This window comes from Gallus gallus, chromosome 2 (assembly GCF_016699485.2).
Source record: "Gallus gallus isolate bGalGal1 chromosome 2, bGalGal1.mat.broiler.GRCg7b, whole genome shotgun sequence".
Lineage (NCBI taxonomy): Eukaryota > Metazoa > Chordata > Aves > Galliformes > Phasianidae > Gallus > Gallus gallus.
In genome coordinates, this window is record NC_052533.1 from 119,938,625 (window position 1) to 119,951,861 (window position 13,237).

General features: G+C 43.3%; 1 protein-coding gene across 4 annotated transcripts in view; it reads left to right on the forward strand.

Annotated features, from left to right (window-relative positions):
• The first annotated feature begins 797 nt into the window (after positions 1–797).
• The window catches only part of PKIA (protein kinase (cAMP-dependent, catalytic) inhibitor alpha), a 38,625-nt gene continuing 26,185 nt past the window's right edge, over positions 798–13,237 (forward strand). Inside the window, exon 1 of one of the 4 annotated variants that reach the window (NM_001396540.1) lies at positions 798–870. Coding sequence is in view for 1 of the 4 variants with exons in the window: in XM_046919192.1 (XP_046775148.1) it covers positions 1,626–1,736 (111 nt within the window). In the remaining 3 variants the exon portion in view is untranslated. Of the gene's footprint in view, positions 871–1,238; positions 1,419–1,452; positions 1,737–2,844; positions 2,901–13,237 lie in introns of those variants that run through there. The other 3 variants (NM_205374.2, XM_046919192.1, NM_001396539.1) reach the window with 3 other exon arrangements.

Sequence of the window (13,237 nt, forward strand, 5' to 3'; positions counted from 1 at the left end):
ACACAAGGAATTTCTGAAGGGGAACTCAGGCTCTTAGTTCTTCTGCTTCACCTGAGAGACAGAGATGAACGTCCTTACCTTAGTGGGGCTCTTCTCCCCTTCCCTGCTTTCCTCTGCCACTATAGAGGACCTTCCCAGCAGTCCCAGGCCACTGAAGCAACTCCTTCAGGAGCTCTGCTCCCACTGCAGACTTCACCACCACGAAACCTGCGGTGTTCCCAACTCGTCCCAACCTCCCGCCCCATACCCGCTCCACAGAACAAAGTGCCCTGGGGACACCTGTGCTCAAAGCGTCGCGTTCCTGGGAGCTGTCCCATCACAATTTCTCCACATCGGCTTTGCTTACGGAACACGAATTGCTCTGGGATCAGGGTGACTTGGCCACTCGCCCGGCCCGGGCTGCCCTCTGTTATTTGTGCAGCAACACAACTGCGCTCATCCTGTACACGGGAGCGGGCTGTGACAGGAATCCAGCTTTCCTCACCAACGGGTCGGTCACCCAGGACACGCACAGCGCTCTATAAATAACAAAAACAGCCTCGTCGCCCACTGGCGGCTCTTAAAAATATCAGTACACGCCAGCTACGGTACCCGCGCATCCCGGTGACCCTGATGCGCTGCCCTTCTTCCCCCACAGGCAGAGAGCGGGAGCCCCCGACACAGAACCCCTCCGTCCCACACAGCCGCATTTGGGGGCACAGCCGCGCGGCGCCTGCGCGCCCCGAGGCGGCGGGAGGAGCGGGGGGAGCCTGGCGCCCACACGCAGGCACGAATTACAACGGGATTTCCTTCCGAACAGACACACGAGCGCACAGCACCGCTCTCCCCGCGGGAGGCTGCCCCTCGGCTCCGGGACCCCGCGCTTCGCTGGTACGGCGCGGCCGAGCCGCGGGGAGGAGCGCGGGGGCCGCGCTCGGAGCGGGAGCGCCCCGCAACGCGCTGAGGGACTCCCGCGAGGGGCGGGCAGGAGCGGGGCGGAGCGGCCCATCGCGCGCCGGGCCCGGGGTGGGACCCCCGACCACAGCCCGTCGTCGGTGTGGGGGGAACGTGCCGCCCTCCCGCGTGCCGCCGGACATTGCGGCGCTCGCAGCGCTGCGAGAGCGCCGGCCCTCGGGTGGGAGAGAGCGGGAGGGACCCGCGGGGCGCGGGCGGCAGAACCGGGGGGGGCGGCCTCCCCCTCCGCGGCGGGAGCGGAGTGTGGCGGCCCGTGGAGGGGGCGGGGAGGATGACTTCATGCCGCCGGAGCGCCGTGAATTTAGGAGCAGCAGCTGCCGGCGCGATGTGGGGGTGAAGCGTTCGTGGGAGCTGCTGCTGGTTGAGGCAAGCGCAGCGTTGGGCACGGTGCCGACGGGCCCGCGGCTCTGGGAGGGGAAGAAGGGCGGGAGGAAGGAAGATGCGCTGAGCCGGCTGCTGGGAAGGTGAGAGGGGACTGCCGGGGCCGGTGCGGGGGCGAGCGCTGCACGGCGGAGCGGCCGCGGTTCGGCACTGCGGGCTGCTCGGCTCCTCCGAGCGCTCGTGTGCGGGGAAAGCTGCGGCCCGCGCACAGCGTCGGAGCTGCCGCTCCTACAGCGGCAGGGCCGCCCGACGAAGCGCTACGGCGCTGCATTTTATCTTTTGCCGCCAGGATGTGGCTCAGTGCCAGCTCCCTGCCCTCCGCTCGTTCTACCCTTCTACGAGCTGTTCTGCCGGCGGGAGGAGGCGTTCCGGCCGCGGGGCAGCGCGAAGGGCTGCGACAGGTGCAGAGGGCCGCGCTGCGGGCTCGGCGGCGCTCTGCGGGTGGAGGGGAGACATCTTGGGGGCAGGAGGGCTGCGGGGCCTGCAGACCCCTTCGTGTCATTGACCTGCCTGGTTTTGGAAGTCGCTTTGTAGGGAACTGAAAGGCGTAGGGAGCTGGAGACCCAGACCTTACTGCAAAATGGATTATGTAGGCTCTTCAGGCGCCTCTGTGCTCTTTCCGTTTTTCTGTTTCCATCAGCTAGTGTGTGGTTTGAAACAAAAATACCAGTGGCATGTAAATGCCTTTGTTTAGTAAATAGGAGAACCAAGGGGTTGCTTTGCCATGGTGAGGCCTCATCTCGAGTACCGTGTTCAGTTTTGGGCACCTCAGTACAGAAGGGACACTGAAATGCTAGAGCAGGTCCAAAGAAGGGCAACAAGGCCTGTGAAGGGCTTGGAGAATATGCCCTATGAGAAACGATTGAAGGAAGTGAGGCTGTTTAGTCTGGGGAAAAGGAGACTGAGGGGAGACCTTATTGCTCTCTTCCAATATCTGAATGGTGATGACAATGAGAGCGGGGTTGGTCTCTTCTCACTGGTGACAGATGACAGGATGAGGGGAAATGGCCTGAAGTTGTGCCAGGGTGAGTTTAGATTGGGTGTCAGGAAACACTTATTTACAGAAAGTGTGGTTAAGCACTGGAATAGGCTCCCCAGGGAGGTGGTTGAGTCACTATCCCTGGATGTGTTAAAAAACCGTTTGGATGTGGTACTCAGGGACATGATTTAGTGGTGGGTTGTTAGTTAGGATAGAATGGTTAGGTCATGGTTGGACTTCACCATCTTTAAGGTGTTTTCCAACCTGAACGATTCTATGATTCTAAGTGGAAAAAGTAAGAGCACTTGCAACAGTGTAGCTCAGTCGATGGCCTTGCACCTTCCTTGTGGAATGTACACAGCAGTATGTGTATGGGAACTGTTGAATCAGAGCCCAAACCTCTGATTGACCACCTGAGGTGAGCGCTGAGTCAGCTGCAGGGGCACAGGTGAATGCAATTTCACCTGAGTGACTGAAGTCAGGCTCCACCCCTCCTATACCCCATTTAAGGGCTGACTCCCAAGGAGGAAGGATCTCTATCTGGAGAGCACTCTCCTTGGAGCCCTTCTGTGAGCCCAGGACAAGGGTAAGATCTTTATTTCATTTCTCCTTTGTAACACGATAATCTCTCTGGTTCAATACCTGTATACCCGTTTGCCATACAAGTATGTTAAATGAGCACTCCTGCAGAGCAGAAAGGGAACAACACTTGCTTGGCCTGAATCTGTTTGGCTTTTTTTGTTGTTGTTGTTTTTCTTTCTTCTCTGGAAAAGGTTGCTTCAAATATGGCATGTCAGTATAGGAGGCTGGGGATGGCATGCGTAGGTGGATCATTAGAGTGAGCTCTGTCTGCATGGAGCAGTGGTTAATGGCTGGCTCTGCATGCTTTAGTTTGGAAGTGAAAATAGTGATTGTTCCTGCAGTGAGGGAAGGATAAGTTTTTTTTATTATTATTACTTTTCCTTACTGAAAAATGGAAACAGGATACTAGAACCTGAACGTTATTTTATTGGGCATCTATTTACTTGCATGCTTGTTGTAAAGGATCCCATTATCCCGTGTGCTTATTGAGCAACTCGTGTAATTGGGATAGTTGTGGTTCCTCAGTTGTGGCTGAAGGCCCTGGGCATGGTGCTGGTGATAAAAATAATACATATGGAGGTAACAGGCAGTTGCTTGATCTGTTGCCATTATTTTTGGGAAGATGTTTAAATACATTGGTTTGCCTCAGTACTGTTGCTGGGTAGGCAGAAGGCTGATGATTATAGAGACAGGAAATGCATATAAAAGACAACTGAGGCTTCACTAGGCAGAAACAAAGAGTGACTGGTGAATTACAGTGTCAGGAAATTAGTTCAACAGATGGATTTTTCTTCTGTAGACCAGCCATTAAGTATGACCCATGCAAGTTATTCTAGTTGTTAACTTTGGCCCCATATAAACCTTACATAAGCACTCCGTGGTGCATCCAATGTATACCTTTTAAACCATGGAAAGTAATGTCCCATTCCATCACACCTGTATCTGTCACCTACCATACATTTACTTTTTTTCTTGTAAAACAGTTGGGAGCCGGAGTTATCGCGCATCTGCTGTTGTTTTTGTTCTGGTTTGTTTGGTTATTTTTGTTTTTGTTTTCTGACCAGAAAAAGAGTGTGTGTGTCTTAGCAATTGCACTGTTGCAGTCATTGGTTGATTTCTACTGTAATTGCCTCTGGCTGGAGAAAGAAAGCATGTATATGAGTTCAGATACATGTCATATTAGTCCACCCATTCTATAGTGAGCCCATTCCTTTCTTGAATAAAGCATCAATAATGGCTTCCCATTCTGTATCTGTAAATGTAGAGTGGTATGAGTTCTTGCTAATGTTGACAAAACATTAGCAGAGTAAATATAGCTGTTTGTGCTTCCTGGCAAATGTAAATAATGATTCAAAAGAATGTTGACACTTTCTAAAATAATGTGAAGGCAGGGAGGAAGGAGTGGTTGATCAAGTGTTGTTACCATTGAACATCTGGTTGGTTCGACAGTGAAAACTTGAATTGCTTCTGTTTTTATCTTATGTGTACACCAAAGACAGATGGTGTAATCATGTCAAATGGAAGGGTGCATGTGTCCATAGACGCGGGGTGGGGAGTTTGTATGTAATGATCAGTGTGAATTTAGTTTAGTTGACCGCTGTCACTGATGTAAATCCATTTTTCTTTCTGAACTCCTCTTCCACCTTCTGTTACAATAACTTCCATCCCTCTGCCAAGCAAAGAAAACAATCTGTGTTGCAGTTAATCTGGGGCAGGAGCCCTGCTGCCTGGCAGAACAGTCAGTTGGCCAGCTGGTTGATGCTGGACAGACTGGGTAGCAGCTGAGACCTAGTTGCCTTTTTCTCTTAGGGTCTGCTAGTTTAAATTTCTTCTTCTAGGTTAGTTCTGTGAATTTGTAGGAGCTTATTATCTTTCAGATTTCTAAGTCACAGCCAGCCTGAAGCCAGCAGGTTCATTTAACCAAATTTATGAGCAGGGGTCAGACAGATACATTTGCATGAAGCTTGTTTCCTTACAAGAACTAACTGGAAAACCCAGTAACCCTGAATGCACTTGAAAGAACAATGGTTTGATTTCCTTGTGATCATTTGCAAGGCTGAAATGAAACAGTTCAGTTAATAACTTTGTCTTAATGAGAGAATGTCTGAAGGTGATGTTTCTAAATGCTGTTTGAATCAACCCAAATAACAACCTAGAGAAATGTTGTTACTAGGCTTGCAGTTGGTGTATTTTCCCAAACTAAGAATTCCTTGCAGTCTGGGATAAAAAGAGACTGCAATAGAATGTGAGTAGACAGATATCTTATTTACACTCACATGCACACACTTCACATAAGCAAACAGTATTTTAGCAGTAGTTTACTATCTCTATAACAAAAAAGTTTAAATGCTTTCAAATGATGCCTTTTATGTAACTAGCACTTCTAGGTGAGGAGAAACTTTCACTTGAGAACTAAATGCCTGACATCAACTTGTATTTCATCTCCTATTACCCAACTGAACCTTCAGTTGGACTCTTTAATTGTGGATCGCAAGATCTCTATGTGAGTAGTCAGTCAAATGCAGAAGTAATAATTGTTAGAAGTAAGTTTTATTCATCCCTAATCTGAAGGCTGCTCCAAAAGTAATGCTTTCTATTTTACTATGTTGGCCCACGACATCAGAGGCAGCTGTCAGAAGAGGCTGAACCTTTCCTCCAGTATCCCGTTACACTTTGTTGCTGTACAATAGATGGCAGCAGAGGGGCAGTCTGACACAATGGCATCTGATGTGGAAGTGAGTGTGAAACAAAGGGGTTTAATTAAAGTCCTCCATGTAAGAAAAGATTGCAACCACTGACATTTGTTTACACTTGATGAGTGCTTATGGAGACCAAACAGTGGGTGCTGCATTTCAGCAGTGGTGCCAGCAATGTGAAAGGTAGACCACATTTCAGATGGCCATGCAGATTTTTTGTAAGTGTGGCGTGCAGGCTCTTGTGCATTGCTGGCAAAAATGCATAGCTAATGGTGTTGGCTGTACTGAAAAACAGTGTTTTATAGCTCAGAATTTGTTCTATCTGAATAGTGTTATTGTGCTCTCTTTGTCTGTTGTGGTTTCCATGGAAATAAACAGGAGATATTACTATCATAGCAGCCTATGCATATCAATGGTGGAAAAAAGCCAGGCTTTAAGTACTTTTGTATATGCACCTAATGTAATAATATATCAGCTCTTCACAACCCGGATCCTAAGGACAAAGATTTAATATGTGAAGTATAGAGATATAAGAGCTGAGTTCATGTATGCTTTTGGGGAAAGCAATTTGATTTAAGTTTCTCTCTTGAAGAGAGACAGCACAAGCATGAGTTTGTTCATATTAATTTCATGATGCATTGAGGGACTAGTGTCAAAGTCTTCTGGTTTATACTGTTACAGAATAACTCTATTAAATTAACATCATAATGGAAAAGACCTTGTAGTGTAAGAACTGTATGATTCCATGGAATACCCATGTGATTACATACAAATGTTTCATTGTGGAAAGTAACAAAGTGGAATCTCATATAGGAGGGTTGGTGCAAATGTCCTGAGCAAATGCCAGATCAAACAGCTGGATTTTTTCATCTCTTAATTCTTATTGTATATCCAATTAGATATGATAGTGTTATTTGTGCTCTCTGATGGTATGAATGTTAAAATTGACTATTTTAACTGTTCTTTGGCCTTCCAGGTTTCATGCGTAGTTTCACCTGTTCTGTTTCAGAAGTATTTCAGTGCAGCTAGTTGGTCTTTGAACAGCTGTGCATTGTTTTCTGCACTAGTGCCCCAGTGATTCATCAAAAGTGATAGACAAATAGTTCTAACCCCAACATATAGTCTCCATTTTTCTTACTTCGACTGCTTTTCTTTCACATCTTTGCTCCAGAAACTATCCCAAAAGACTCAAAAATACATCGAAGTTATCCTGGCAGCTGTTAGTTAGCCTGTAAAATGTGCTGCAGCTTTAATGAGATCATATATATCTTAATATATCTATATAATTATATATATATATTTGCTAACTATTCTCTCGTTTGCCTTCTACCTCCTACAGAATTTCCATATACACATATGGTGAGCACATAACTGTGGTGAAACGATCTCACCACCTGTTGTTTTAAAATAGCACAGATGCTTATTAATGGTCCTTCCATGATGCTGTTTATAGTACATGTTAAACCTCACTTAAAATACTGTGGATCATATTGGTGAAGGATATTATTACTTCAGTAGCAGCCTTAAATTGGTTCCAGTTCAGCATCTTTATTCAATCTGTTGATTGTTCATAGGTAGAAAAGAGGCCGTCTTCATAGGAGAGTCAAAGCTGTGATCTTCAGTGAGAAACATGTCATTGAGTCATGTACAAGGTGTTGTGTGAAAATGGCTGTTGCTATTTGGATACCTGATCAACCCAAAGAACTACAAAACATATGATTACACCACTTCTCAATGCTCTGTCTTGACCTCAGTTGCTTTGAACTCCTTTGTGCCAAGACTCAAGAGCAGAGCTATTGCACTTTATGCAAATAAAGGGAAAGTGAATAACCTGAGAAGTTATGCCTTGATCAAGAGCATCTCCTGATGTATTTATTTGTTGTTCATTTACTTTTTCATGGAAAAGCCTGTTCCAAACTGACTAAACTAAATGTATCTAGGTACACGTTCCATCAATTCTGTGTTTTCTTTGTCCAATCTAAAGAGTGACTTGGATTCTCAACTTTGCTTTCAAAGAGTTTCCAGAGTTCTGCTTAGTATGTAATTCTCCTATAACTCTAGACTTGTGAGGTTTTTATCTTGTTTTTCTGTTCCTTTGTTGTTCTGGTGTTTATTTGTTGTTCGCTTTGGTACAACCTGATCAAACTAGAAATTAGAGATGCATTCCATGCATTTTTACTTTAAAATCATCTATCCATGTGAGGGCAAACAAATTCTTGATGTTAAAGTGGCAGTTTGTTGTCACTCACACTTCACTGGTATGTAAACTCTAAAAGGTGATCAGAGTAAACAGACTGTGCTGCTCTTAAGCTTTTTGAAGTTCTTGCTTAAGGCACAGTATGTTCTTGGTGTTTGTATGTTTCTTGTGAATTCCAAGAAAGCACTGCCATGCACTTGAAAAAAAATATATAGCAGAAAAAGGAATGAAGGATGTGTTTTATATACATTGAGCAAAAGCTCATAGGATTTCCTGCTCTGAGCGAATAGAGTTATTGTTTACCCTACGGTGTTGACTATCAGATGTCTGCTCAGGCTGTCTAGGACGAACATAACTTTTCTGAAAGATTTGTGTAGCGTATCAGTACAAAGCTAACCTGTAATAGCAGAATCTGCTATTGGAATATGGCTGCTGGCAAGCTTTCAGTAAACGATAGATGGAGAAGTAATTCATATATTACTTCTCCATTATGTATTAAGTAATCCATCTTGAAGTCTTGGAGTCTTCAAGCACTTGATAGCATTGATGAAGAGTTTTGTTGAGCTCTAGTAATATTTGCACTACAATTTAATTTCAGGGAACATAATGTCCTCACTGAATATGTTCAGTTACTCAGATTTATATTCTCAGCCTCTGTGGTGTACTTTGGCATTTATATGACTTGGTGTATGTGGAGTTTAAGGAAGTAAGTCTCCAATCAGCCTTAAATTTGTTGCCTGATTGTTTAATTAGGGACCCTTTTAATTGCCCTGATGTGAGAAATGCTAAACAGTTGTTCCTTCTCCCTGTCTCACTCAGTGATTTCACTGGATCTGCTGCATTGTCTTTTTCTTCAAGAACTGTTTCTCCTTGGTCTGTTTACTCTTTCTGCATCTGTAGACTGTTCCATATCTGATTCTTCATCACTTCTTTAAAAATATACTTTCCTTCCTACTAATGGATTTCTGTAAGAGCTTGAGAACTCTGCCTAGTGGTATGGTAACTTCTATTTCTCTTCCTTTCCTAGACTTCTACTATGCTGTTTTTTCCCCTTCACAGATACTAATTCTGTGTTTTATTTGGGCTGGTCTCTGACACCACTATGAAGTTCATTGTAGGATCAGTACAGCAGGATGTTTGCCATGAGACTGAGCCAGTCTCCCATAATGGGTGCCGTTAGCAGGAAGTTAGTAGAAGTTGATAGCTGGTTATCAGAACGTTCATCTTGCAAATGTGGGAAAACATAAAATGTGTGTGCCTTAAAATGTAAGAAAAAAAACAACACGTGTATACCCATGTATAATGTATAGCCTTACAAAGCAAGAGAGATATAAATGCCTTCTTCGTTTCATATTTCTTACAGTTTGAAATAGTGGGATAATGGCAGGTTATGGAGCTGGGCTAATGTGTGAGTATAGACATGATGATCCAGAAATGAATGAAAAGGATCCACTAACGTGTATAAGAATTGGAGCATGTGGGAAAAAAAAAAGAAAAAAAAAAGCCAGACATAATGTGAAACACTTCATGAATAAAAAAAATAAAACAGCCCAGAAATAGACTTTTATGTTTTAATTAACTGTTATTTATAAAGTCTCAAGGTGTTAAAATGTGGAATGGAGCATGCGTGAACATAGAAGCTGTGAGACTTTAGGAAGAGGCATGGCTTATCAATATTGATTACAGCATGCCTTAAAAGCCTGAGGACACCAGAGCTTTTTGTCAGTGAGATAAGCACATTTCATCATATATTTGCTTGTATACTGGCTGCTAATATTTACATTCATTTCTTAGACCAACATCAAAACCTTTTCTAAGCAGAATATTGGTCCTGAATAGGGAGTGCCCTGAATTATCTGAACAGCTGGAGGACTTCTTGAGTAAGTCTTTTGTGTGTAGATTTCTTGTGGTGAGAAGTGCAAGTGTTGATCTGTTGAATGGTAGCTACAATATTATAAGGCAGTAAAGATTTATGTAATGTCAGTGTCATTCACTGAGTGACAGCATGCAAAAAGAGTATTGCCAACCCTGCATGTCCTTTTGGAGTTAAATTGTTGTAGCTATAGCAAGTGTGCTGCTATAAGTCCTGTGCAGGGCAATGGCAGCATTCTGTTGAGTTTCACAGAAGCACAAACACTGATAAATGGTGAAAAAGAGATGCACTGCCTCCACAGAAAGTATCACACCAACCCTCAACGCACACACAGCAAGGTTATTTATAGAACACAAACATGATAGCCACTCATCCAGAGGAGCACGGATACTGTGTGTAAGGAATTACAAGCATGAGACATCACTTCCTCACTAATACTTCTATATTCATTATATATAGATATAGCAATAAGTTTTTAATATACAGGCAGCTAATAATGGGGAATGATTTCATTAGTGCATAAGGAAGGAGCTGTGTGAAGATACTTGTGTTATGCACTAATTGTCATTCTAGAAGTGGATACTTCTCAATTTTACATTCTTCACATTTACATAATTACCATACAAACCAAAGAGCAAGAATAACTTATTTTATTTTCCCTCTCTCAGATTTTGGAGAATTGTATTATTTGTGCTGCACTTCTGATCATGGAAGACTTCAAAACACTTAACAGCCCTTCCATTTCATTGATAAGCATGGAATGAAAAGTGTGGTTTAAACACTGTTTTCCCACAGACGTATTGTGAGTAGAACTGCAGAGCAGGAAGTTATTTATGCTAATCTCTAGAAAAAGGCACTGATGGCTGCTGCAGCACATTGGGCCACACTGTTTCCTTCTAAGCAGAAAAATTCTCTTTCCTGTCACTTCTGTGCTTCATATAAGCAATTTTTGAAGGGCGTTTATCCATTACAGGCTGCAGCTCTGCTTCTTAAGTACTTGTTTTAATGGGACAACTCACTACACCAGTGTATTTTGTGTAGATGTGCTAGATTCTCCACGTCCCCTCTTCATTGTAATTTCTGTTATTCCACCATCGTTTCCCTTGGTCTAGCTAAATCAGACAATAATACTCCTTTTTCCAAATCTCCCAAACATATTCTTTACTGAATTTGTCAATAAGGAAGGTTTTTGAGTTTGTAGTTGGGATTGCCTTGGTAGGACAGTATTTTACAAACAATTACCTTTAACTACTATCACAAACTTCTTTTTTTTTAAACTAGCAAGTTGTGTACTCTTAAATGTCAATTTAAAATTTGCATAGGCAAACTACGAGGCAGAATTCTAGGATTACGAACTTGTTTTAAGCACTGTTCTGGGATCAATATCCAAATGACCACTTGTCTTTGTGTGGTATGTTGCATTAATTTTCCACTAGGGCGAGAAGAGTGCCACGGGTCTGACCAGTTTTCCCCTGCTAGCCGGGTTGTGTGATCTGAGCCACTCACTGAGCACCATGTGTTCTTTGAGCCTTGGGCAGTGCTTGAGTACCTCGTTGTGTCTAGGCATCCTTAGGGACAGATATGAGGTTTAGTTCAGGTTTTTTTTTTGTATGGAACGGGGGTCAACCTTGTGATCTTCATTTTAATATAAGCAGTATCTGTGAACACTGAACACCAGAACAGTTTCATAATGTACTGTTGAACTGTTGCTGGGGATTTCAGGACATCTTTAGCTTTTGTTAATTCTTTCTGTGGAAAAGAACCATAGCCAAATAGACCACTTTCTGTGGCTTTCCTCCTATCTCATGATCTCTGCATACAACTGAAGTACATCCTGGCTTTTGTAGCTACTTGCTTAGTTTCATGTGGGAAAAGCTGCACACTGCTCTACCTAACAGTAACAGCTAGTTACTCATAAAGGATCCTTCATCCTCTGAAAATCTTTACATCTCTGAACACAAGGCAAATAAGACTGGCATAAGCTCTGAAATACCCAGCGGAGTGTTTGCGCTTGAATCATCTGCAGCACACCTACTTGGACTGTGCACAAGAAGATGTCTTTTCTTTTTTTACCCTGTGGAAACTGGAATGGTGTAGACAGAATGGGAGTGCCTAGCTCTCCATCCTAAGATTTAATCATGTCAACTCTGCAAAGTACTTGTGCAGTGTGCAACTGTAACATAACTAGAATCTTGTTTACTGTTCTATAGCGTGTTCCGCTACATTTTTTTTACAAGCAAAGTTGTTTAGGAGTTCCTTGTCATCTCAAAATGACAAAAGTCATACTATGACTACTAATGCACTAAGCAATACTGCTGCCTTTTTATTTTTCTTTGTTGGAGCAGCTGCAGCAGGATCCCTACCTTTCTGATAAAAGTACCTGTTTTGGCAATATTCCCATTTCCATAATTGCTTGAAAGAGGTTGTGCTTTCTCATCTATCCTGAGATGAAGGAAGAGTGTATACTTACACATGTGAGACTTATCTCAAACATAGAATCATAGAATGGCCTGGGTTGAAAAGGACTACAATGATCATCTGGTTTCAACCCACCTGCTATGTACAGGGTCACCAACCACTAGGCCAGGCTGCCCAGAGCCACATCCAGCCTGGCCTTGAATGCCTCTGGGGATGAAACATCTAAATATTCTGGCAGGTGCTGTGAGGGAGGGAACTAAAATGGCTTTGCCAACTTGTCCTTCATAGTCTTGGCTACTTGAAGTGCCTTTCTGATGTGATGTATTATCAGCTGAAATAATTTTGACTTTGTCCCCAGACTCCTTAAGCCTTCCCTGCCTGATTTTTGCTCTTTCTATGAACTTGTGTAATACGTTTATTTCTGCAGCATCCAATGGAAAGGACATCTGTGGCCCATTTGCTAGTCTGTTCCTTTTTGCTTTGTGTATACAAGCTACCAGAGTAGAATTCATTTTTCCCACATTGAGTACAGCTTACTCAAAAAAACATCAATGGCACCAAAATTTAAATGGAACTGCCCATCATTCCTTCTAGCCTGCTCCTCTACTCTTCCTTCCTTCCTGTTTTGAAACAGTGGAAAAAAATTACAAGAGTCAAATGAAAGCTTATGTCTTTATTCTAAATGGATAAATTTAATAACTTAAAATTACCAAGGTCTGTCAGTCTGATGTTACTCCCAGACAAAGTAGTATAAAAAGCAAAGCTCCTTTTACTTAAAGCTTTGAAGAACAGTAGTACAATTAATGCCAGTTGCTGCTGATTAAAAGAGGAAAAATGAACCTAACAAAAGGGATTGTAACAAGCTGGCTTTACACATTTTTGGAGGTTGCAGGTTTGTTTAGCTTCAGGAATTAAACTTAGTGGTGTATTTCAGAGAGATCTGAAGTTAATACCACTTAATATCTACCAACTCAAACACCTCTAGCAAGTTATCTGCCAGGTTTGCTGGTTAGTTCTGAATGCCAGGCAACATGGTGGCCAACAGTTGCAATAGAGCAAGTGGTATGTGACATTCACAGCATGTTTTACCCACTGGAATGTTTTTGTACCTGTCATAGAGGTGTGATGAATGTCTTCCAACAAGTATGTGGTGGTGT